Source organism: Sylvia atricapilla, chromosome 6 (assembly GCF_009819655.1).
Source record: "Sylvia atricapilla isolate bSylAtr1 chromosome 6, bSylAtr1.pri, whole genome shotgun sequence".
In the NCBI taxonomy this organism is placed as follows: domain Eukaryota; kingdom Metazoa; phylum Chordata; class Aves; order Passeriformes; family Sylviidae; genus Sylvia; species Sylvia atricapilla.
Genome location: NC_089145.1, coordinates 13,431,996 through 13,456,753, shown reverse-complemented (window position 1 = coordinate 13,456,753; position 24,758 = coordinate 13,431,996). Strand labels below are relative to the sequence as shown.

The 24,758-nt window shown below is 43.5% G+C and overlaps 1 protein-coding gene across 1 annotated transcript in view; it reads left to right on the top strand.

The window, feature by feature from the left end:
* The first annotated feature begins 6,099 nt into the window (after nucleotides 1–6,099).
* PLEKHA7 (pleckstrin homology domain containing A7) overlaps nucleotides 6,100–24,758 on the top strand; it is a 150,041-nt gene continuing 131,382 nt past the window's right edge. The window contains exons 1-3 of the mRNA XM_066320827.1: nucleotides 6,100–6,267; nucleotides 6,370–6,446; nucleotides 6,580–6,637. Of these exons, the coding sequence (XP_066176924.1) occupies nucleotides 6,185–6,267; nucleotides 6,370–6,446; nucleotides 6,580–6,637 (218 nt within the window). The 5' untranslated portion in view covers nucleotides 6,100–6,184. The remainder of the gene's footprint in view (nucleotides 6,268–6,369; nucleotides 6,447–6,579; nucleotides 6,638–24,758) is intronic.

The following is a 24,758-nucleotide window of genomic DNA, read 5'->3' as shown; positions in this document are numbered from 1 at the left end:
CCTACAGCTTGACACTGGCTCTAGCTGTACATGGCCTTTTTTTTTTCAAACTGAAGAGTTCTGTTGGTACTCCTCAGATGGCTTTCCCCCATCCAACAGCTGAAGGTGTTTTCTCCAATTTAAATAAATATACCATAGTAATTCCTTAGTGTAGTTCTTCCATAATCTGAAAGAGTGTTGCAGTTTTGGAGTAACAGCATTGGAAATTTTCCAGGAATGTGGATTTGCCTAGTTTCCAAGATCTCTTCCCTATTTCCCCTATTGTCTGATTAATACATTCTTCTACTTCTAAGAATCAATGTATTAATTTCTACTGTCTTACTACTGCTAAATGAGAATCACACTACACAGTACTGAAGAACAATGTGGTTGCACAACCTATATTTCAGTATAATCAGACAATGAACTGCTCTGAAATTGTCTTGCAAATTAATCCATCTCACCATGAAACCTTTCATGATTTTAATTCTCAACTGTTTGAAGCAGAGCTGGAAAACCATGCTAAAAGGTATAATACATGTTTTGCAGCTAAAGGGCATAATACATGATTTGCATTATGGCTTATAAGCTTTCTTAACCAGGATTTAATAATTCAGATTCATTACTCTTCAAATGCTCTGCCTCTGTCTGGCCTCGCACCTTTTATAAGTTGTGCTTATCCTTTATGAAATATACAGGTCATGACGAAAAAGTCATAACTAGCAGGCTTTTCTATGCATTGTACCTTATTTAAGCTTCCTGAAATAGCAGCAGCTTTTGACCTCTAAGATCATCAAATTCAATTGTATTGAATTCTCTGAAAAATAGGAAATAGATCATTAGAGTACATATCATGCTGAAATCCAGCTGTGAATCTGTAACCTTCTAGACACTGGATCTAATTGTGACTGATGGAAATGAAACCTTTTTCTTTTTCTTTGTGATTCTCATGTAGTGTCTCCCGCATTATTTGCAGATTCCTACTCCATGTTTTGTTGAACAGTTAAAGCATATGAAGGGTTGAAAAAGTGCAGAGAAATGTGCCTACCTGAATGGTGCAAGAGGTGGAGCTGTGTGTAATGAAAGTGGAATAAAGAGGAAATGAGAGTATTTGGATGTTGCCACTGCCAGGATGGAGCTGGGTTCACCCTGGGCTGTAAGGGCAAGGCCTGAAAAGAAAGGGATGAGGTAGAAAGGATGTCCATATTCAGTGAGTTTATTCTGGAAATAGCAAGGTCATGTAGTGATAGGAAAAGGGTAATAGTTTTATAGTGAAAGAGGAGAGGTTTAGAATATATATTAGATTAAATTCTTCACTGTGAGTGTGGTGAGTCACTGGTGGTTGCCCAGAGAAGCTGTGGATGCCCCAGCCCTGGAAGTGTTCAAGGCCAGGCTGGATGGAGCTCTGAGCAACCTGGGATAGTGGAGGGTGTCCCTGCCCCCCAGGGCTGGGGGACTGGAATGAGGTGCTCTTGAAGGTCCCTTCCAACCCAAACCATTCTGTGACTCTCTAGTTCAATGCAGATATAGATTTTGGCATCCTTTAAAACGTAGCACTGCTCTCCCAATTAAATGAAGTCATCCAAAAATGTGTTCCCAGAGGATGCAGACAGAACAAGTAATATTAGTGACACATTCCTCCTATAAAGCTGTCAAATGTGGGTTTAAACTTGCAGTATTCAGGGACCTCATGATGTCTCCTTCAATCACCCAGTTATCAACAAAGGGAGCCTCAAATATCCTAGCTGTTATTAGACCCTTGTTGAAGAGCATATTTCACTTCCTTTAGCTGAGTTCCAGATATTGTGGCCTTAAGGTTCCAATTTTACCCCAAATAGTTTCTTCCAGACAGTGCCTCTAGAGTTCAAAATGAATGATATGTAATAGAAAAGTTTCTGATATCATCCAGGCAGAACTGGAACCAGAGCCTGGGGAAAAAACAAAAACAAAAACAAAAACAAAAACAAAAACAAAAAAAACACCACCAAAAAAAAAAACCAGAAAAACCAGAAGAATCTGTTAATCTTATTAATGAATAATGCCTTGAGGCATTCTTCCTCCAGGGCTCTAAATCACAAACTTACCTCTTGATAAGACCAACAGCTTGTGAACCTTCATGAATCTAGACTAAGTTTTCATCTCGATCTTAATTTTGGAATAGAGCTCTGCAAGTTACTATAAAAAAATATGCTTTTTCAATAATGCATTTCTCTGTAATTTGCAGGTGTATGTGATAAGATGCCTCAGGCACCATGATGCATCAGCTTAAGATTTGGTCCTATGACAATGGTGACAAATTGAATCAGGGAGTTTCTAAATTGATATAATGAAAGTATTTTCACCACAGGCACATGGGAACTAGTTGTTAAGAGAGGCTGTTGGATTTCTGTCCTTGGAGTATTTTCACATCCTTACCTGGACACAGGCCTGGTCCACCTGGTCTAAAATCAATGCTGACACTGCAGGAGGCTGCCCTAGTGATCCCAGTCTCTTTCATTGCAGGAACTGAAGAAAATCAATGTAATGGGATCTGGGTTCAAAACAAAGAGAAAAGGTGATTCTTCATACACAGCTCAGGTAAGATGAGCATTAGGAGCACTTTGCTAATGCTGGATGATAGAAGTTATCTGGGCTCTAGTCTGGACAGCTTCACAGAAAAGATCCATTAGGAGTAAGACATGGAGACAACATCTTGAGCAAGAGCTTTCTGAGCTCACAGCTTCTGCAGGCAAGCACTGGATGTGGGTACTAGAGCTGAGGAAAGAAGCTGGGGAGTCACCTATGACCATCTGGCTCCTGCGCTCTTTCCTGGCACCTGCTCCTGTTGGGACATGAGACAGAATATTAGGCTAAACAGGCATTTAGTTTGACTCAGTACAAATGCTTTTAGGACCTGAAATCCAAAACACAATGTTTATTCAATGGAGTTACTATTCATTTGAGGTGGACGACCCTATTTTGTCACAGTGGTTGAATGGCCAAAACCTGGTGGAGTTACAAGCGAAATGCAATGAGTTCATGCAGCTGATGGAGCATAGAATCCTTGCTTCAGAGCATCATGGCAAATGAGTAACTCTAGAGCAGGAGCTGGTCTTCATCTCTTCAGCACAGATCTAAACATGCAGTGACACTAAGTAACTTTATTTGATTTACTTTGGAATTGCACTAGAACTGACCTTACTGCCGGTTCTGTGATAACTCACACCTAATCAGAATGACTCAGAATTGTTAGGGCTTCTGTGGTGGGTTGACACTGGTTGGACATCAGGTGCCCACCAAAGCTGCTCTGTGATTCTCTCTCCTCAGATGGTCAGGGGAGAGAAAACATAATGAAAGGCTCGTGGGTCGAGGTAAGGGCAGGTAGAAATCCCTCACCAGTTACTGTGATGGGCAAAAGAGACTCAGCTTAGTGAATTTCCCAAATTTATTACCAATCTAATCAGAATAGGATATTGAGAAATAAAGTCGATTCTTAAAAACACTTTCCCCTACCCCCCCCCCCCATTCTTCCAATTTTATTCCTGATTCTCTACCTCCTCCCTCTCAGTAGCACAGAGGGATGGGGAATGGGGGCTGTGGTCAGTTCATCACATTGCCTCTGCCACTCCTCTTCCTCAGGGGGAGAACTCCTCACACTGTTCCAGCATGGGGTCCCTCCCCTGGAAGACAGTTCTCCATCAACTTCTCCAATTAAGTCCCTTCCCATGGGCTGCTCCAGTGTGGGTTCCTTCCACGGGGTGTGGTCCTTCCTTCAGGAACAGGCTGCTCCAGCGTAGGTCCTCCACAGTCACAATTCCTGCCAGCAATCCTGCTCCACCATGGGTTCCTGGACCCTGGGTTTGCAGGTCCCTGCTCCAGCACAGGCTTCCCATGGGGTCACAGCCTCCCTCAGGCATCCACTTGGTCTGCAGTGGAGTCCTCCACAGGCTGCAGGTGGATCTCTGCATCCCTGTGGCCCTCCATGGGCTGCAGGGGAATCTCAGCTCCACTGCCTGGAGCACCTCCTCCCCCTCCTTCTGCACTGCCCTTGGTATCTGTAGGGCTGTTCCTCTCACATGTTCTCACTCATCTCACTCATTCTCTGGGCCCAATTCCTCCTTCGTGCTCACTTTTTTCCCTTTTAAAATCCCTTACCCAATACATTGGCCAGTGTCGAGTCCATCCTCATGACTGGCATTGCCTCTGTTGGATGTAAGGGAAGCAGCTTATGACCAAAGCCACTCCTGTGGCCCCCTCTATTCCAAAACTTTGCCATGGAAACCCAATAAGGTTTTTTTTAATTTTTTTTTTAGAAGGCACAGAAGTTTTAGTATTAGAAGTTTTAATCAAAATTTTGACATAGGATAAAGGGCTAGAAGATACTCCCTCCAGCTTTATAACTGTGAATAAACTAAAATTCTGTGGTTTGTTGGAAGATGAGAATATCAGTTAGTCTGCTGTGTGTGCCACAGTAATGACCATTCTTGGTTGTTAGACGAACCACATTAATATAGTGTATACATATAGTATATATAGTGTATATATACACAGTAGAGTATCTTCTCCAACAGTGGCCAAAAAGGCAAGTCTACACAAAGCTATCTTGATGCACCAGACCTGCAATGTTGTCTGAAACTGCCGTGAAATACAGCCAAGCCCTCTCTCTCCTGACTGATGCTGCTTTTCTTGCCTCCCGCTTTCTCCTGATGATTTATTTTGGTTATTTAGAAGAAGAAGCAAACGTTATCATTTCCCCTGTACTGCAGCACTCTCCCCCTGCATGCTGGCGCTCTCCCCCACAGCCGTGTCCTCAGCTGGTCTCCTCTGTTTTTCTTTACTAACCTGTCCCCAGTCAGAGCCACCTACCCTTCCCCACCCCTCTTTGCAGCTTGTCTTTCCCGTTTAACACTCTCCTTCTATGCCAAGCTTGCAAATGTCCCATTTCCTGCCTTTTTGATCCTTCTCTCTTCCCCAGTATCAGAACAGCAAGAACCCGCCCAAGAGCCCATGTTTGGCTCAGCCACCTCACTGAAGAGGCATTTCTGCACCTTACCCCCTTGGCTTTGTCAATCCTCCTCTCCTGCTGCAACCACCGCCACGGCAAAGCCAAGGCACTGGCTGGGACTCCTCACCTGGCATCCATCCTCGCTCTGCTGGCTGGCGCTAGGATGAGAGTAACAAACCTACGGGTTCTGCTGTACGGCAGCCCACTCCTTGCTGGACCCATCCACTCTGTCCCTAAATCACATTCTGAGTGACTGGAGCACTTAACTCCAGCTGGAGCATGGGCACACATCACACCAGCGCCCGTAAGGGTCTTGGTCTGACTGGGAGGCAGCCCAACCTGGCTGAAATGCACCGAGCGGGCTCTCACGTTACCCTCCTGCCTTTTCTAGGTCATGGATGAACACAGGGGCTGGCACAGGTCCCTCCCGACGCCGGTGACAGCTCTGCTTTGTCAGCCGGCTGCCGCCGCTGCCTCTCTGCGACGTTTTAACCTCGGTGCCCCCGTACCCTGTGCCCGAGGCTCAAAGTCCCCGCGGCCTGCGTGTCCCTCCTCACCTGGCGCCGCTGGCGAGCGCGTCCCCGGGGCACGGCGGCAGCCAGGTGCGCTCACACCTGTACATCCCTCGCTGAGGGCGCGGCTCCCAGGGCTCCGGGAGCGGGGCACGGGACAATCCCGGCCACGGAGCGCCTGAGGGGATGTGCGGCTCCCGCCCGCGAGTTGACCGCCGGCCGCCGCGCTGGCCGCGGGGGTGACCGCGGGGCTGGCCGTAGAGCCTGGCCGCGGGGCTGGCCGCGGAGGTGGCCCCAGAGCCGGCCCCGGGGCTGGCCATGGAGCTGGCCGCGGAGGTGGCCCCAGAGCCGGCCATGGAGCTGGCCGCGGAGGTGGCCCCAGAGCCGGCCATGGAGCTGGGCGCGGAGGTGGCCCCGGAGCCGGCCCCGGGGCTGGCCGCGGGGGGCCGCTGCGCCTCGCCGGGCTCGCCAGGGCCGGCAGCCCACGCGGGGCCGGGGGGCGGGCGCGGGGCAGCGGCGGACAAAGCCGGGCGGCAGCGGCGCAGGTTCCCGCTCCCGCCGCCGCGCCCGCGGCCTCCCGAGGGGCGGGAGGTGTGGCCCCCCGCCCGCGCCGCGGTGGCGCTGCCGAGCAGAGCCGGGCGCCGGGCGCCGAGCGCCGGCCGCCCGCCCGCCAGCACCCCCGCCCCGGCCGGCTGCGCGCACGGCGAACATGGCGGCGGCGGTGGGGCGGGACACTCTACCTGAGCACTGGTCCTACGGCGTCTGCGGGGACGGGCGCGTCTTCTTCATCGAGTAAGGGGGCGCCGCGGGAGGGGCGCGGGGTTCGGCGCGGCCCCGCTCCCGCCCGCCGCCGCCCTCGCTAACAGGTGCATGTTTTCCGCTTCTCCCTCGCAGCGACCTGACCCGCACCACCACTTGGCTGCATCCGCGCACCGGCGAGCCCGTCAACTCCGGCCACATGATCCGCTCAGGTGGGTGCCCGCGGCCGGCGGCGCGGCGCCCCCTCCTCGGCCCCCGCCCCGCGGCCGGGGGGCTCCGCGGGAGAAGTTCTCACCCCTCCTTCCCGCTCTCTCTCTCTCTTTCCCCGCTCCCCGTGCCTTGCAGACCTGCCCCGCGGATGGGAGGAGGGGTTCTCGGAGGAGGGCGCCAGCTACTTCATCGAGTGAGTACCGCTCCCGGCCCCGCGCCGGCCGCCCAAAGCCGGGGGGCGCTGGCGGCGCGGCCCCGGCCCGGGCTCGGGCTCGGGCTCGGGCTCGGGCTCAGGCTCGGGCTCGGGCTCAGGCTCGGGCTCAGGCTCAGGCTCGGGCTCGGGCTCAGCCCGGCCGCCCCCGCACCGACCCCGCACCGACCCCGCACGTCCGCGCTCCATCCATTGACGATCCGCGCCGGAGAGCGCGGCACCGCGCTGCGCCGCGCCAAAGTTGGCTCCGGGCGCAGCGGGATGCGGGATCCCCCCAGCCGCGCTCTGGCTGCGGTCAGCAACAGGTTTCCTTGGAGGCGGCACTTCAGTTTTCCCTGTTTGTTTGAGGTTTTTTTTTGCGTGTGTTTGTTTGTGAGCTGGCTGCTCACCCGCTCCCCGCTATTTACAGCGAGGTTTGCGGCAGGTGGAGCGTTGCCTCGCCGAGCGCCGGCCAGGGTGGAAGGTGGATGGTGGTTTTGTTATTTCAAATGGCTCGTGGCTGTGGACGCAGCCCCAGGAAGTTTTGCAAGTGAAAGGCTTCCAGTGTCTCTTCCCAGAGACGGGGCTGAACGGATGAAGTTGCCTTGCCAGGGCTGCTGGTGGCTGTCGGGATCTTTCATGTGGCGTTTCATGTTCAGGGAGCAGTTACAAGCAGGGATCTGCTGCTTATTGAGGTGCTTTTACTCTATGACATGCAAGCGTGTAGCAGTGAAGTAGGATAACTAAGAGAGCTTCTTTCAGATGTTGCAGGTATAAGGCTTTTACAAAGCCAAACACGGATGTAAAAGTAGAGATTTAATCAAATGAGTAAAACTCTGGTACGTCTTGGATATAGAGTCACGTGTCACGTGTGATGTCTTCGCGTTTTCCTTTGGAAATATGAGTGCCAGAGTTAATGGAACCAACAGAAGTTGGTTACTGGAACCAACAGAAAAGGACTGGAAAATGCTCAGACTATCTCGTTGCTTCAGTGCAGGACTGGGATGGCTAACCCAGGTTGTGAAGTACAGCCCCAATCACTGCTGACAGCCGTGTCACAGTTGTCCAGTTTTGAAATGCCTGCAGATGTACCCCAAAATCTTTGAGTAACTCGAGGTTTTAGCAGATATCAAACTTCCAAACCACACTGAGCCAGGTGAAGGAGCAACTGACTGAAGGTATAACAAATGCCTTGCATGTTGGATGCTTGTTAAATAAAATTGCAAATTATTTTAAAATGTTCTTTTTTTCACCCACAGAGGAGAAAAAAAGGCATTCAATCTTCATTTGTCTGAGCCAGAGAATTCCTCACAGAGCTGGGCTGGGCAGCTGGTTTAGCCCTTGACTCTGAGCAGGAGGTAGTAGCAAAGCACTGGAGAGCAGCTCAATAACACTTAGGGCTGCCACCCTTTATCTATGGCCAGCGTGTTGAAAGTAAGGAGTAAAAGTTCTGCTGGTTGCACACCCTGGAGATGGAGCTCTAAAATATCCAGTGTGTAAGTGTACTGTAAACAGATCCTTTACATAGGTACATAAACTTCTAGGTGTGGAAATACATCTATTTGTTTTTCTGTCCTGTCTAGAAACTTACTAGGGCAGTTTTGGAACAGCTTACATTCTTCTTCCCAACTGCTCTGTTTGGAAGACCGTCTCTTGTTTGTCAGGTAGTTACAAAAGTTTTGTTTTTTACAAACCTTGGGCACAGATTTCCGATCCATTGAATTAGAGTTATGTGCAGTCATTTTCATAATTTGTGCTAATAGTGTTCTTTACCTTGGGCTGGAACTGCTGCAGGAAATGAAATAAGGAATGGAGTATGTGTTTTACTGAGCAATTTAATAAACTCAATCATCTTTAGTCAAGCAAAGTTTTGTGAGGAGACAGAGCAATGTTTTAACATAAATCTGTTCAGTTGAACTGCTTCAGACCAAAGATCCTCCGGGTATGGAATACAGTATTTAACTCTTCAGCAGTAATACTTCCCCCAGCACTGCTCTAACCTCTCTAATTTCAGCTCAGAGGCTTCCTGAGCCTAGTGGAATTTCTCATTTTTACTTCCATGAGCATACTGAGCTCTTGTTGTGCTCATGTAGACATCAGTATCCTTAGATGATGATTTCCATACCTCACTGCCCTGTTCATTCTTCCTGTGCTGCTTCCACGTGATGAGTTCTCAGCTTACAGAAAAGGTTACTGGTCCCTAAACGCATGATTTCACATGTTGTACTATTAAATTCTGTTTTCTGGCATTCCAGCTCTCAAAACCCATGAACTCTCATGGGTAACTACCCAGTCCTCTTTGTACTGGTGACAGTTCCAGTCTGGTGTTGTCTACAGAAATTTCACAAGCACATTGTTATTCCTTGGCTACTAATTTATTGAAGGGTGTCAGGAGGAATGTTCCAAGTAACCCCTCCCCCTTGTGATAATTTCACCAGTTAATACACCCTATTGTAGTTTTACCACATTGGCCCCTTAATGGATCTTGTGAGTCTTATTATTATTTCTCTAGTGAAATTAGAAGTATTACGAAATATTATTGCTGTTTCAAATAACTTCAATCAAACATTTTATTTAACTATATGCAGGCTAACTCCACTTATGCAACTGATTTCTGAGATCATGAAAATACAAGAGAAAATATTGGATGTGAGCTGTATTTGATGTAAAAAGACTAATGTCCATTTACTTCCATGTTTTTATTGCTTCTTTCAATACTGTGGACAAACTTGAAACATCATGTAGTAAAACAAAGGTTTGAAACATCATGAAGTAAAACAAAGTTTTATAACCTGGTCAAGTTTCATATCAAAACTGTGTAAGTTTTCCTCCTCTTTCCACCTAACAGGAGTTTGAAAACTTCTAAAACTCCACTTCTGTTGGATAGAAGCTTTCCAAATTAACGTGCTGTGGTTTAGAATGTTTTTTGCTGTGCTGTACTTGGGCAGCTATCCTGTAGTTGAAGGGGTACTGTTTTCCTTTTGGTTATTTACTCGAGATGCTTGTCTGAAATCACATTCCCTCTTAGCCATGTTTTGCTCAGCTAAGCAAGCCAAGTTCTTTGTGCAGCCTTTTAAAAAGGACTCTCCATCTGTTTGATTATCCTGTAGCTCTTCTCTGCACCTCTTGCAATATGAAGTCATCTTTGTTGCATGTGAGTGAACAGAATCCTCTGCTGGAGTGAGCTTTTGTGAGGCTTTCAGACAACAAAAGTGCTTTCTTGGCTCTAAAAATTTCTCAGTTTTCTGCATTTTGGGTTGTTTGCCTATTTAGGGAAGACGCCCACACTCACAGCACATGTGAATACTGCCAATTGACTGATACATGCAGGTCTTTCTTTTTCTTTAGTGCTTTAAATTTTAAGAACTGTAATTTATACTGGGAAGCTACATTCCAGTTCTTCCCATTTGTGCACATCCATACCTTTGCAAATTGTTTTCTCTCTTCCAAATATTCCTCAGGTTTTCTTGATGGTGGCAAACCCTGTTAGGACAGTGCTGCCTCTTACCCTAAAATCACAAAATAAAACATTAAATTAGTGATGTATAAATTGATTCTTCTGGATCTCCATGTAGTAGTGGAGTCACAGTTTTTGAGTGCTGAATGCAGCTTGCACCACACTTTTCCATCTCTTTCTTTTGTTTGTTTACTGATGTTTTTCAAATGCCTTGTGTTTGTGGGGCAAGTGCTTTTTGGGAGTGTCACTGCAGAAAGGTTGTTGCTGAGCAGGTGTGGAACTGAATGAAGACTGGACAGCACTGGCTCTGGTTTGTTTCTGGTGGTTAGGTTGTGATGTGCAGTGTTAATTGTGGTTGGCAAACTCTTTGTGGAGAAGGAGATGGGACATGCAGGGAAAGGTAGTGATGATGGTAAAGCAGTGCATGTATGCTTTACATTGCAGGTTTTTCTTTCCATTTGCTTCTCTTTTTCTGATCGTCAAAAGGACTCGGGGAAGTTGGAAAGCAGGGAAAGTGTGGAATGCTCTTTTCTTACCTTTACACAGCTTTCAAAGATTGAGGTGGCTATTGGTGTGAAGAGATCTGTTCTTGCAGTGTTAGGTACCTAACTGTCTTGTATATTTAAATGTTAAAGCATACTGCTGCTACAGAGGTTCTTTATGTACCTCTGCTAAGGTATTGCACATCTGAAAGATAATCATACATTCAAAATGTAGCCTAGAATTAGGAACAAAAAAGTACAAATCAGCACTTAAATATCTGAAGTTAACCTTCTATTTGTTTCTGAAGTCAGTTTCTAGTTCAACTTGGCCTTTGGGTAACAAAGTGGCTGTACGAGAAACAAACACATGGAATTGGCATAGCAATAGTCAGTAACTCTTTGCAACTGCTAGTCTTTAATTCTTGTATTTAGCCTGTACTGTGTGTAGGAAATATGCATGGTATGTGTTTCAAGTGTTTGGAAAGAGCAAAGCACACTAGACAGAAGTCTGCCTTTTTAACTTTGATTCTGCTGTGCCAAGTGTGTGCATTCAGGTACAATGTCACTGAAAACCATACAGGAGCTCAGGTTCACCCACAGTGGGCTGCAGATGATACCCACTTAATGACTATTTAATCACAGAAGCCCAAAGGGGAGGAGACCGTCTGGATTATTGAGTTCAGTCCTTTTGATTATCTGAGAAGATTTTTTTATAATCTCATTAATAAATTTAATCAACGGGTTTCTTCTGCCCTGCAGAAATTCCTATCTTCCCCACTCTTTGAAGGATGTTGAAAACTGTTTCTTTTTTGGTGGCTATTTAGGTGGGCTAAAACACTTTTTACTGTACTGTATGTTCCTTGACCTGCTGTAAACAAATTGTTTTTTCTTGCTCTGTTCTCCATGCTGGAGAAGTAAGAGATACTGGAACACTTAGCTACTGCAAGAAATAGTGATGACCCTCATAATGATGAGCTCTTCTGTGTAGATTATGTCCTTTGTGGTTCTTGACCCTGTGCTTAAATAAAAGTTAATGTGTAAGTAAGTGCATGAACTGACATGAAACCCACCTATGAGGAGCTGGCCCATGAACCTGTCACTGTGTCACTGCTGTGCTCGGCCAGTTCCAGCTGGGGGGACTTCCTGGAGTGGAATGAAAATTGGGTGGCTGGAACCACGTGAGAGCTTCACCAAAAGCGATATGTTCACACCATCTCTAGAAAATGCGAGGATAGTCTCCGGTGAATGGCTTTTGTGTGCTACAGGGTGTCGTGGGGAAACTTTTAGGGAAAGAACCGTGGAGTGGTTGTCGACAAGGGGTAGAAGACGTAGTTTGGGTAACCTTGGGAGCGCCCTGTGCAGCAGCGTGGATTCTGGCCAGCAGCGATAGCCTGCAGCCAGGAGCTGCCCGTGGCTAGCCTTCAGTGAGGCGATCCGGGGCGAAAGGCGGGTGTGCGATGAGGAGCGGAGGAAAGCTGCCGGCGGCGGCTGTTGGCTGGGCGGCGAGGCTCGGGGAGCCGCGGCCCGTCCCGCCGTTCTGCGGGAGCGATCCCTGGTCTTGGGCGGCCTCTGCTGGCTCCTGGCCGCAGGAGGAGAGCTGCCGGGCTGGGAAAACCCTGCCGCTCCTTCCTCTCCTCGTTTTAAACTTTCTTGGAAGACAGCGTTCCATTCGGGCTGTGGGAAAGCAGAGCTATATACGGTCAATCTCACTGCTTGTACGAGTTTCTCCGCGTCTCTCTTTTGTCCTCTGTTCTCCCGCTTTGCGTTTGGTCAGACAGCCTGTTTAATACATTCTGTTGTCCCGCCTTGTGGGCAGAACTGAGCTGGGAATATTGCATCTGCTGGTTGGATACACTAGCTGTGTTTCATTCCAGCTGGGGAAACAATTAATTGTCCCTTCTGATGACAGTTAAAATGGGAGATCACTCATGAATGAGTGCAGTAAATGCTGATGGATTTGTGCTGGGGCAGGGCTGGCTGACAATTGCGGAGAGCAGAGGGAGTGCTTTTGCAGCTCAGCTCCCAGAAAGCGGGAAAAGGGTGAGTTGTTCGTGATGCCTGACTTTCAGAGTGGCCTCTGGAACTGTGTGTGAGGAAAACACCACGTGTGGTTTGGTTCGGCAAGGTATGTGAATGGAGAGGGATGCTGTGTGCATTCCTTAGGGGAGGGAGGAGCACATAAGGGAAGGTGCTGGAGTTTGTTTGTTTTGAAAGCAAGGCTGCACCACAGAGTACTTAGCTTGGTTCATTAATCCCTATTTGCCTTTATTCCAAGGTACACGCATGTAGGAAAACTGAATTTTGACTGCCTGAGGAGGTCAGCAAGGATAACACACACACTTTGAGTGAGATGCTTTCTTAGGTGTTAAACGCTTCTGGAAATCAAAGTTTTCTGGGAAACAGATCAACATTCTTTTGTTCTGGTTGGGGCTATGTGGCTTTCTTGTGTTGTAGCTCCGAAACTAAGGCATGAACTGGTTTTGCAAAGCTGCCAGCCTCCACGTTTTGTGTACTACACATTCCAGCTTTTTGAACATTAATGTGTAAGAAAAATTTCATTCATTCAGCCTCTTTACTAAAGCGGTGTCCACTTCTGGATTCCTTGGATCTGTGCAGGTGAATGTACGTGCCTTTTTAAAGAAGGCATCTATGGCAGTGAGGGTTTCAGTATTTCTGAAAGTACGTCTAAAGATTAAGAATAAATACAGTCATGCAGCTGTACTGGGCAGGTATTGCTGTAGTCTTAAACGTAGTTTTAATAATCTTGAGTTATGTTTCAGACTGATTTTACAACTGCGCAATATGCCTGTCAGATCAGATGAGGAAACAGATAATTTATTCAACAGTTTTAGTTTTATTAACTGCTCATTATCTGCCAGAAACGAGAAAATCTCAAATATTTAGAACAGCAGAATCTTGATATTAAAGCTACGTGTTTTGTTGAAAAAGGTTGCTTTTTCCGTCTATCAATAGTCAACTCTAGGAACTGGACCTAGTGAAAAGGATTACCCATCTGCAGGCCAACAGTGCAAGATGTTGATGCATTTTATAAATGGAGGAGACAAAAAGGTACCTTTTTCCAGGCAGGTCTGGCAATCCTGAACAATCTTAGCAAATGCTTCAGAGAAAAGAAGTGTGTGCAGTGAAATACATGTGTTCTATACCCTGCATTTTCCCATCGTTCCACTTGGTGCAGATGGATTATACTAAAATGAGTTTTAACCTCACTACTGAGCCAAGTTCGCTATCATCGCAAATATTTACATTTCTTTGGTACAGATTAAGTGTGCTGCTTCAGTATTGTAGTGCTGGATCTCTGCAAAGACCGACTTGAATAAATGTGGTGTCACATTTATTTAATATCACATCCAATTCTAGCCAGTATGACTGCAGACTCTAATTTGCTGCTAAATCTAATTTGTTTTGTCTTTGCCTCCTAGATGTGCTTTTTAAACTTTTCTTTTTTTTATGGCCTCAGTTGGGATAACGGTAAAAGATGGGGCACTTTATTTATAGCTTAATTGTCTTTTCCTACAGCATTATTAGACTGTTTTACAAGGTCTGCTCTATGTCTTTAGAAGCAGAACTTTTAATTTAAAAGCTGGTTTGTAATTAAAGATGTTAAAATCCAAGAAGAATCTGGTTAGCGCCCAACCCTTCTCTTTTTGATTGTCTGCCACGGAATACTTGGCAAGAATGTCATTGACTTGTCTAGACAGGTACAAAATCTTGTTACCAGTACATAGCAGGTATGTGCTTTTCTGCCTGAAGTTTTGTGTTTAAACCCTTGTTTTCCTTGTTGCTTATCTGTATCTTTAAAGGTTTTATCTTCAGTTTAATAAAAAGTACAACCGAAACCACCAAAACTTTTAAAATGAGATTGGGATGCACTGCTGAAATGAAGCACTTGAGTAATACTGGGTTTTATTTACAGTTCTTTGTCAAGTAAGGACTTTTATTATATTTTTATTTACTTACCAGAGAACAAATATTCTGAACTAAGAGCTGACTGAAGCACTTGAAAGTACACATTAGTTCTGCAATATGCAGGTGATTTTTTGAGGAGCTCTGTGTAGGCTCTGTAAAATACAGTAAGCAGGAAAGCTGCTGTTAATTTTCTGTTTTATTTAATCTGGAAAAATGTAGTTATTGCCTTTTGCAAGCAGCATGTTTGTTTCAAAATGTCATAGTTTCACATTCATCTTCAAAGTAGCAAAACACTTGAGCAGCAACTTCAACTTAACTTTCATATTTATTGCTCTTTACTTTTTGCAGTTACTTTTTTGTTCTTATTCTAGGGAGAAGGAAGATTGGCTTTCACTAGCTTAGGAAACCAACACCAGTATAAATGAGAGCAATGAAAATATCAAGGCAGTGTTTGTCTATTGAGCAGCATAAATCAAAGGCCAAAAGCTAAATTAATTATTTTTTAAAATGTTTGTCTTTTTAATGTTTTGATGTTTTAAACGTCTGCTCTGCATGTTAACCTCTGAATGCTTGAGTTCAGTGCCTGCTTTGAATCAAGGAAAATAACTGGGCCTTGTCCTAATACCTGGGATAATAGATCTGTTAGATCTTTCTCAGCAAAATCTTTAAACACATCTGGAGACAGAACTGTGCTAATGGATGGGATTCATTTTATGTAATTTTCACTGGTTGGTAAAGCAGTCATATTTTCTTTACCTTTTGCTGAAGATCAGGAATTATAACATCAGCTGTTTGCATGGTGAGAAAACACTGACAAAATCCAGATGTGGACAGTTGTTCCACAGAGGACATGGCGATTCAGGACCATGCTGAATTAAATTAATAAAAGTTTGCTGCAAGATGATGAAATCCATTTTTCTTAACGACAGTTATCAAACACTTGATATTTATTGTTACCATCTCAGAATATCAGCCTCCTGTTAAAATTGTTTTACTTAAAGAGTGGAATTAGTGAACATGCAATTTTTTAAATGTGAAGTCTTTGCTTGCTTTCCAATTAAGACAATTATATTGTCAAATGGCTTGAGTAGATGTTTTTATTTCCTTCCTTGGAAATCATAGATTAATGCTGTTCTTTAAATGCTACTTTTGTGCTTTACTTTTTTAGCATAGAAATGCTTGACTGCCTAAAACTATTTCACTTAGTGATGAGATTTATTCTTTCAACGCTGTGTTTTATTATTCCCAGTATTCAATTTGAAATAGCCTAACCACTTTCCTTTTGCTCTTCCAGTTGGCTTTGTAGTGAGGTGCAGTTTGAACTCATTTAAAAAAAAAAAAAAGTCAATGATTTTTATTTCTCATGTAAAATCATTACATGAAATTCTTCAAATGAAGAGATTACAGATATCAAGTCGGGCTTTGATATACTCATTTCACAGGATATTTGGTCCCTTCAGTTGAAATGGGGAATGATAGATCTTTACTTCACTGAAGTGTGTCAGATGTTTTTCCAGTGTCACTATATGGTTTTTCTCCCCTTATTGGTAACTTTTCTTACTGTGGCATGTGATTGTTGGGCATGAAATTCAGGTTTTGCTTCTGCATTCTCCTTGAAGTTGAAGGATTAAAAACCATTTCAGGTAGAAGCAGAAGTCACATTTAACATTACTCACCCAGAGCATCCGGTGTCAAGGTTAAAGACAAGTTATTAGAATACATGAATAAGGCATCTAAAATAATACCCAGTATTTGCTGAGCAGGAGCTGCTGTACTGATGCAGAGTCTAGACCTTGCTGAGAGGTCTAAAATAGTATGGATTTTTAAATTCTGGTGGTTTCTCTCTCACTGAGCAATTTGAAATGTTGCAACAATATTGCTGGTTTTGCCAGGTGATCCGGAGAATTTCAGGAGAAATGTCTTCAAATTTTGCATGAGGTTTAAAGTTTAGATAACCCTGGTGCTGGGTAGATTTCTGCACTACACGGGAACATCTACTCCTTTTAGTGACTACAGTAAGGAATCATTTAGATTAGAAACCTAAGATTATCAAGTCCAACCATTAACCTGGCACTGCCAAGTCCATCATTAAACCATGTCCCAAGTGCCAATGAATTTAAATATTCCCAGGAATGGTGACTCAACTACTTCCCTGGGCAGCCTGTTCCAATGCCAGACAACCCTTTTGGTGAAGTAATTCTTTCCAATATCTAATTTAAATCTCCCCTGGCATAGCTTGAGGCCATTTCCTCTTGTCCTGTTGCCTGTTTCTGGGAGAAGAGGCTGACCCTCACCTGGCTACAGCCTCCTTTCAGGTGGTTATAGAGAGCAATAAGGTCTCCCTGATCCTCCTTTTCTCCAGGTTAAACACTCCCAGCTCCCTCAGCTGCTCCTCCTAAGGCTTGTGCTCCAGACCCTCCAGCAACTGTGTTGCACTTCTTTAAATGGGGCAGGTGGGATCTCAGCTGTGGCTTTCCCTTGGGATGGCAGCTGAGCAGCAGGGGCAGTGCCTGAGCTGATGGTTCAGTTATAATAATGATAATAATAATAATAATAATGGTTGAATGTCCCAAATATTGGAAGTTTGTGAAAACACTGGTTAAGCTGAGTTTGTGTAAGGAATAGAACCAAAGTTAGCAAAAGAGCAGGAAGGATGTGAAATACTTCTGGAAATGCAGGTAAGTAGTGAACTGAAAACCTTTCCTGTGGACTTCTGGATGTGTCATATGTTCAGAAATCAGAAAAGAGATGAAGCATTTTGGACAGTGAGCAGCGTGGACTAGAAAAGGCCAGAAGTAGTGTTTATGCTGGACAATATGGATGGTTTCAAATGTGGTTTCTTCCCCCCTCTCTCCCCTAATCTGTGTTCTCTTTCTGCACCATTTGCTGCATAAATGTTGCCTATAAGGAAGGTCCCAGTTGTTTTTTTTTTCTTTTTTTTTTTTTTTTTATTTTTTTCTTTTTTCCCCATTGATGAGATGCAGCAGTCAGCAAATAAACTGTTAAATGATATTGATAAATAACGTGGGCTAAAGACTGAGATCAAGGAGGAGAATTGAAGCTCCTGTTTATGGATGATGTGACTTTTCTCTCACAAAAAAGAAGGAGTAGATGGGAGCTACAGGAGTCCAGGTTTTATCCAGCTCATCTTCCTCAATAGGTGCAATAGAGGAATTGCAATTAGCAATTTGGGGAGTGCCTCCTGTGTCACTGTGGTGGGCAGACAGCAGGAGCTCAAGGAAACTGTTGTTTGTGGAAATCAGATTAAGTGTTGCCTGGAATCTTAAAAGGAAGTAGTTGTAAATTGTGAGTAGTATTTGAATTATTGATGAGCAGAAGAGCCTTGTTTGTGTGTAGAAATGAAAACACTTGTAAATCTCTGTTCAGACTGTTACACAGCTGTTTCCTAAGTAGTTTCTATCACTTAGGATGAGGTACATTGTAAACAGTTGCTTTTTCTTGGTGGGCAGGGGGAGTACAGAAAAACCCCTTAATTCTGATAGATATTGGGCTGCTAGTGAATAATGTATCTATTTTCTTTAGAGAGAAAATTATCTGTTTGCTCCAAAAAGAAAAATCCAAGTTGTTTTATCGCATGGATTTTTGAGATTTCTGTGATTAGTAGCAGAATTAAGAAATTCTATTAATGCACTGGATAAACTCTGATAATTCCAAATAAACTAATGCAGTTGGAATTGGAGTAAAAGTAACATTTGGCATCAATATTTTTTTTTCCCAGAATGTTAATGATACATCAACTTTTTGTTCCTTTCATCTAATTTTTCAGGAATTCCGTGATTGATAATGAACATGTTTTTTTACTTATTATTACTTATCTGTATAACAGTTTGGGGTGAAACTGTTAATAGTTTGACCCATACATTTGAGAGAAATGTACTGGAAGTCCTGCTCTTGGTGAATTTTGGTGTCTGTAAATGACGTAGGTGAAAATACAAATTAAGTGTGATTATATGTTTGATTGATTTAACAGAGTTCTTAAGCGTTCTGTCACAGGATTTCTTGGTTCTGCAGTAATACAGAAATTGAGAGATTGTTGACCTCTGCAAATATATTAAGAATTCTAGTGCATTATTCATTTTTGTGTTTAATTTGACTCAACAGCTCTTCCATGCCAATTAACTTGACATTCCATTTATTTTGGCACCTGATATTTGCAGTGAAAATATTAAATTACCAGAGTAAGATTTCTTTGCTCAGGAGGCGAGCAGAAGTATGGAGAAGCTGTGAGTTGAGAGTGTTATGGTTTGGGAGGATTGCCCATATGAAGAATTAGAGTGGAGGAGCAGAGTTAGGAAAGCCCCAGTGTTCTGCTGATTTAAAGGGAGTGTGCTTCTCTCTCAGCTGACTGGTTTTCTTTAGGTTGAGCTTTAGTTAAGACTAAAGTTTAGTTTAGTTTAAGGTGCACTTAGGAACAGATTATTTTAAGAAAACCAATGTTCTGGAAGCTTTTAACTTTTTGTCAGGTAGACAAAACAATTTCTCTTTAGAGAAATTACTTTTTATGGGGAAGTAGTGTGTCAGAAGTTGTCAGTAGTTGAACTGTTGTCTTCATGAAAAAAAATTACTTCTGATTATGAGCTGTACCCTGCTTAACCATTTAAATGCTTTTGCTTACTTGTAGGTTTTTTGGTAATGTTTTGGACTGTTCTGAATTTAGTATATGAAATCTTCCAGTGGGTATTTTATGCTGCACCCTGTGTTTCCAGAAATGCATGTTTTGTGATCTGGAATAGAAGTCACAAAACAAATTGTGACAGTTAATACATGGATCCCACTGGAATTTCACTTCTGAAGTGAGCTAAAATAAAATGTGTCTTAATAGTCTATGATACAAATGGGTTTTTTTAAATCTTACAGTACTTTTTTCTTGAGTGCTTCAGGTAATTTTGAATAGTAAATCGTGATTTCCTTTTCTGTTTTTCAAGCTGATTTTAATCTAAAGCCATGTAAATTTGTTCTCCCATTCCCAGTGGGTCATGTGTTGCAAAAAGAAAAAGAGGTTTAAGTGTGTTCCTGGTAGTTTTTCTTCACTTCTGACATATTTGTTAACTGAATTCACTGAATGAGAGAAGGAAATATTTTCTCTGTACCTGCCCAGAAGCTAAAGCATTAAACAAAAATTTGAAAGTAGTTAAGAAATATGTTAATTTCTTTATCACTTTATGTTATGGGCAAATTAAATTAACAAAGATGATGTTAAAGTGCAGAGTTTCCAAAAATAATACGGAAAAGGCTTTTGTGGTATTGTGTTGAAATAATTGTGTGTGTATGCATTTCGAAAAGCTCCTGAGATGGTTTGGCATCAAGGTCTTAAAAACAAACCTTTACACTTCGTCTGCTAGGAAAAACCAAACCCACCCCTCTGGACTTCTGAATGCTGCATGTGGAGAAAAAAAAAAGAAGAAAAACAAAATTTCTGTGTTGTTCCATCTAAGGTAACAGTTGCTTTTGTAGTGGCTTCCATTATTTAAGACAGTTGCAGAGTTCTAATCTTGGAAGACTTTGACAGTGAAGTTATTCCCTCTTCCTAATCAGTTTATGTCAAAATGCATTTATGTTAAAATACATTTATAATTCTATAGCTAGCAGCTTCTCCTCTCCCCCTGCAGAGAGTATTCCTGAGGCTCAAGCAGGTCAAAGACTGTCCTAGTGGAGGCTTTTTTGATATCTGATGCTGGATAAATAAATCTTCTGAGAGGTGAGCACTTGCCATCTTCATAAAAACAGGATAAATACTATACTTACTGACACAAATTGCTTTGAGGAAATATTTCTGTATTGGGTGGGGGTTTTTGGTTTTTATGCTGGGGAAAAAATAGTTGTATCTCTTTCGAAAGCTTTGTAAAATGTTAGGAGCTATTCTGTCCTAAGTCGTTGCTGGAATTCATGCTGTTTCAGTTGGGTCAGTCAGAAATTGGCAGTAAACTTTCAGCTTAAAGATGTTTTTATGTTCATTTTCCTTCATTTTGAATGTATGGATCTTTACCGTTATTTGGGATAAAGACTCCACTCACTAACTCAATTTTCAAGAGGACTATGGTAACTCTAACCGTTAACATTAAAAACTGAGTTTTTAATTTTATTTTTTAAGTGGTTAATCGTGAGGACTACTCTCTTGTCAACAGGTCTGACAAGTAGAGGAAGGAATTTGTACTTAATCTGAAATGCAGCAGGAGAGGAATGCCCTTCAAAGCTTTCTAGCTCTTAGGTTGGTATCCCCCCTCCCCCATCAGTGTTGAAAACAGTTTCTGCAGGGCATGAAAAACAGGTTTTTATTTATGTAACGTTCCTGTGAAAATAAACTTTAAAAACACTAAAAGAATAACAGTTTTTAGAGATTCTGAGTTGTGAAAAGCCACGATTTGAATGCTTGGAAGAAAAACACACCTGCCCACTCAAATTGGCTGCTGCTTCATAAGCTCTTAATAATAATGTGTGTTTTTTTTTGTATAGGCTTCTTAGATTGCCTGCTAAAGAAGCTTATCTTAAATGTCACAGCTGCCTTTTTAAAGTTGCCTGGTATAAGGATATCCTGTATAATTTGTTATCTTAACTGGTCGTAGAAGCTGGAAACAGCTGAGGGACCCACAATTGTCAGATGGATTCTTGCCTTGTTGCTGATGGGGAAGTGCTCTTGTTTCAAGAGAAGTGAAATACTTGTGACCTGTGCAATCGATACCATTTGTTGAAACATGCATACACTAAGTGATGTTGTAAATGACAGACCTTCCTAGTTCAGCTGCTCAAGGATTATGAGGAGTTGTTTCCTGTGGGGATTGGGAAATTGTACTCTCTGCCTAAATGGGAGGCTGATGCTCTGGAGAGGAGACTTGCTGAGTCAAGATGGGTGGGTGCAGAGATTGAGAATTTCCTTCCAGGATCAGAAGACAGAGGGACTAAGAGAGCTGCAGGCATCCTGGGACAGCAACCTGGGACTCAGGTTAGTGATCTGGGACAAACTGTGGAGAGAGGAATTTCTTGTTATGATATGCCTGAGGAAGGCTGATTGAGGAGGAAGCCTCCTACTAGTTGGAGACTTAATCTCCTGCAATCATAGGTGTGGCTTAACCATTCTGAGGTAATAAGGACACTTGTGATTTCTTTTTCTGTCCTTCCCCAGCCCATCTCACTCCTTTCATGTGGGTGTGTGCACACATACATCTATTCTGTAAGCACTGGAGGAGGACTATATACAGCTGTCTGAAAAATGGCAGCTTTTATTGGGTTGGGATCTTGAGCAGATAAGTGGGTTGTAGATCTTTCTGTGGCTTGGTTTTCCTCAGTGGCTGACAGTGAACTTGTCCGTTTAGCAAGAGCAGGATGTAGAAAATAGACACAAGCAAGGATAACTCTGGAAGGAAATACTGATTTATTGCTTTCAAAAGTGATGGAAAGCCCAGTTGTATTTAGGAAGAAAAGGGCTGTTGAACTCTTCCACCTGGAGGAATGCAGCCTAAGGACTTTTGATTTGAGAATCTTTACGCCAAGTGCTGGGTGAGCAAAATGATGAAAAATGTCTCGATCCTACTGGTTTCCCCTGTTGTCACGTTGGTTGCTAAACTCTGTCACCATAATCCTGCGTGGTTTCTGAACTGCCTGAGTCACTTTGCAGTGTGGCTGGCAGAGCTTTGTCCCGAGGACTCTGCTCTGGTGTTCATTGCCAGGCGTGTGTGTGTTTCCATGGCCATTTCATAGGTGTTCTGTTGTCTGGGGGGCCCAGACCACTAACAATACAGTTGTGTGCATCCTGCTCTTTGTGGGGAAACTTCCGTCTCAGCTACGTACAAACCAAGTTTTGAGAAAACACTCACTGACTCAAAAAAGATGTAACTCTTTTGAGTTTACATCTGTGCTCTTACAGATGAAATGACCTAGTGATTTCACTGAGGATTAAACAGTAACTTCACTTTAAAATGCTTGGGTTTTCTAACAAGTATTTAAAAAAGGTTCCTGAAACTTCAAGTGCAAACTTTGAAAATGCCTTTGTAAAAACCATACATGAATGGCTCGTGTCTAAAATAGTGTCAGATACTCAAATAATTAAAATGTCTTGTGTTCTAAAGTTGTCTTAATATTTAAACTAAAATTTTATGCTTGATTGAGGGTTTTTAATAGAGTGTAAAACTGTTTTGTGGTGGTTTTTAAATTATTGCACTCAGGCAAAAGATCAAAATGCTTTGTTTTTCATGTCAGATGTAACAAACCTGCCTGTTCTCTCCTGCTGCTGCCAGCTCCATCTGAGCACTTGGAATGAGCTCACCTTAGTGAGTGTGACCTTGCTGTGGGCTGCTGCAGGTGAGCTGGCAGCTGAAATAAGGTTTTCCTGCGCCTCCAAACAGCTGCTTCCTACTTGAGCCGTGTTTGGGGAAAAACAGATAACACCTCTCACTGCAGACTGCTCAGAGAGGAGCAGGGTGAGGGACCCAAGCTGTTGGGGACTGTCCTCAGGAATAAAAGGAATAATTTGGGAGGCTGCCAAAACTGGCATTGATTGAGCAGATGCAACCAAGGGAGTGATGTGTTCAAGAATGTGCTCTTTGCTGTATTGCAGGGTCAGGATGGGAGAAGCCCCTCTTCATGCCTGGGCATCAGGATTTTAGTGCTTGTGGAGGGTTGACTTCAGTTTAAAGGGTTTCTTAATGGCTTTTTTTTTTTCCATTTATTGTTTGCTTGCAAATGACTACTACTTTTAAGATCATTTCTGCAGGCTGAGAGCTAGAAAAGCAGCAAAAATAATATTTGTGTGAAAGATGCTGCTTCCAGGTAAGGGAATTGAAGCGGTTGCAGCCACTTTTCTATTAACAGGAAAATGTGTACTGTGCTAGCTTTGCTCCGTGAGGGAAAAATCTGTTGATTGTAGTTGTCTATCAGTTGTTCCTCTCAAATCAGTGGTACATCTGAGAATTAATGGTCTGACGTGGGAGAGAGTGAGGCAGTCTTGGAAATTGTTGCCTATTGTTGAAGATATTGAAATTGTTTCTACACATATTCCTTAATAAAGAGTTTCAAGCAGCATGAAAACTGCCCTTTCAGGAATCTGCTGAAGTGACAGTGCTCTGTCCAAGCGAGAGAGCAGCTTTCCCCAGGAATTGGATTATGCTCAGATTTATAGGAGGGCCAGATGTACGCACTACTCAGATTAACACTAAAAAAAAAAATAATTAAAGAGCCCATAGAGAAACTGAGTTCAAGCATTCATTCAAACTCTGAATGATACCTGCAGTTTTAGTTTACTTTAGAAACTGCTTTCCTTATCTCATTTTAGTTTCTAAACAAGCCTTGAGTCACACATTCTTGTTCTAAGAGCTAAGTTGGAGGACCCTGGGGCAGGCTCTGCAGGGTTCTGCTGTGCCACAAGAGGGCATTTTTGGTGCCAACTTTGCGACTGTTAAGGAATAAATCTACTTTTTAAATGTCTCACTTCGGATTAATTAATCTTGAAAAACAGTTAAATGATACATCTTTTCTCTAAGCTCCTTAGTTTCATAACTAAGAGCAGGTTTAGATCATTGTTTTCCAAGATAACGTGGGAATTTTGAGTGGTTTCTGTAATTGCATAAAGCCCGAAAATTAGAGTAGAATTGTGGTGTACTTGGAGTTTTGTGTCTGGTGAAATTTATTTAAATGATCTGCCTAGTATTGTCTGCACGGAATTAAGTTGGACATTGAAGCAAATAACGATGCTAGAACTGTTTTTCCTTTTAGAACCAGTAACTTAAAATAATGTGGTTCAATGTGGGTGATTGTGACAATAAGAACAGTGTATCCTTCTCTTCTGTTTATATGGCATATGAGGCCACTAAAAACAGAGGCAGCCTACTATAAACACAGCAACATGCAGTACTTTGGATATTGCAGGATATCATTATGCAAACGTTTTAACAGAGTTTGCATTTAATCACCGAAGATCAGCACTACTGTAGACGGCAGGAGAAGAGCTTCACTTGCCATTTCTCTGGGAGCTGCTCGCCCTTTGCAGTGGGAAGAGCCCTGGCAGAGCTGGGGGTGTCTGCATGGGATTGCTCCATGGTGTGCCTGGGACGTGCGTGTGCCTGTTCCCTGGGAGCGTGCATCCTCCCCGCAGCGCGGAGCAGTCCTGGCCAGGTGTCCTCCAGGTGAGACAGTCTGCCTGCCCTCCTTCATCCCCATCCCCAAACCTCTGCTCTGCTCACAGGAGAGCTGCCAGGAGAGTTTATCCAAGCTGAAATACCTCTGGTTCTGAGCATTCCTGGCTGCG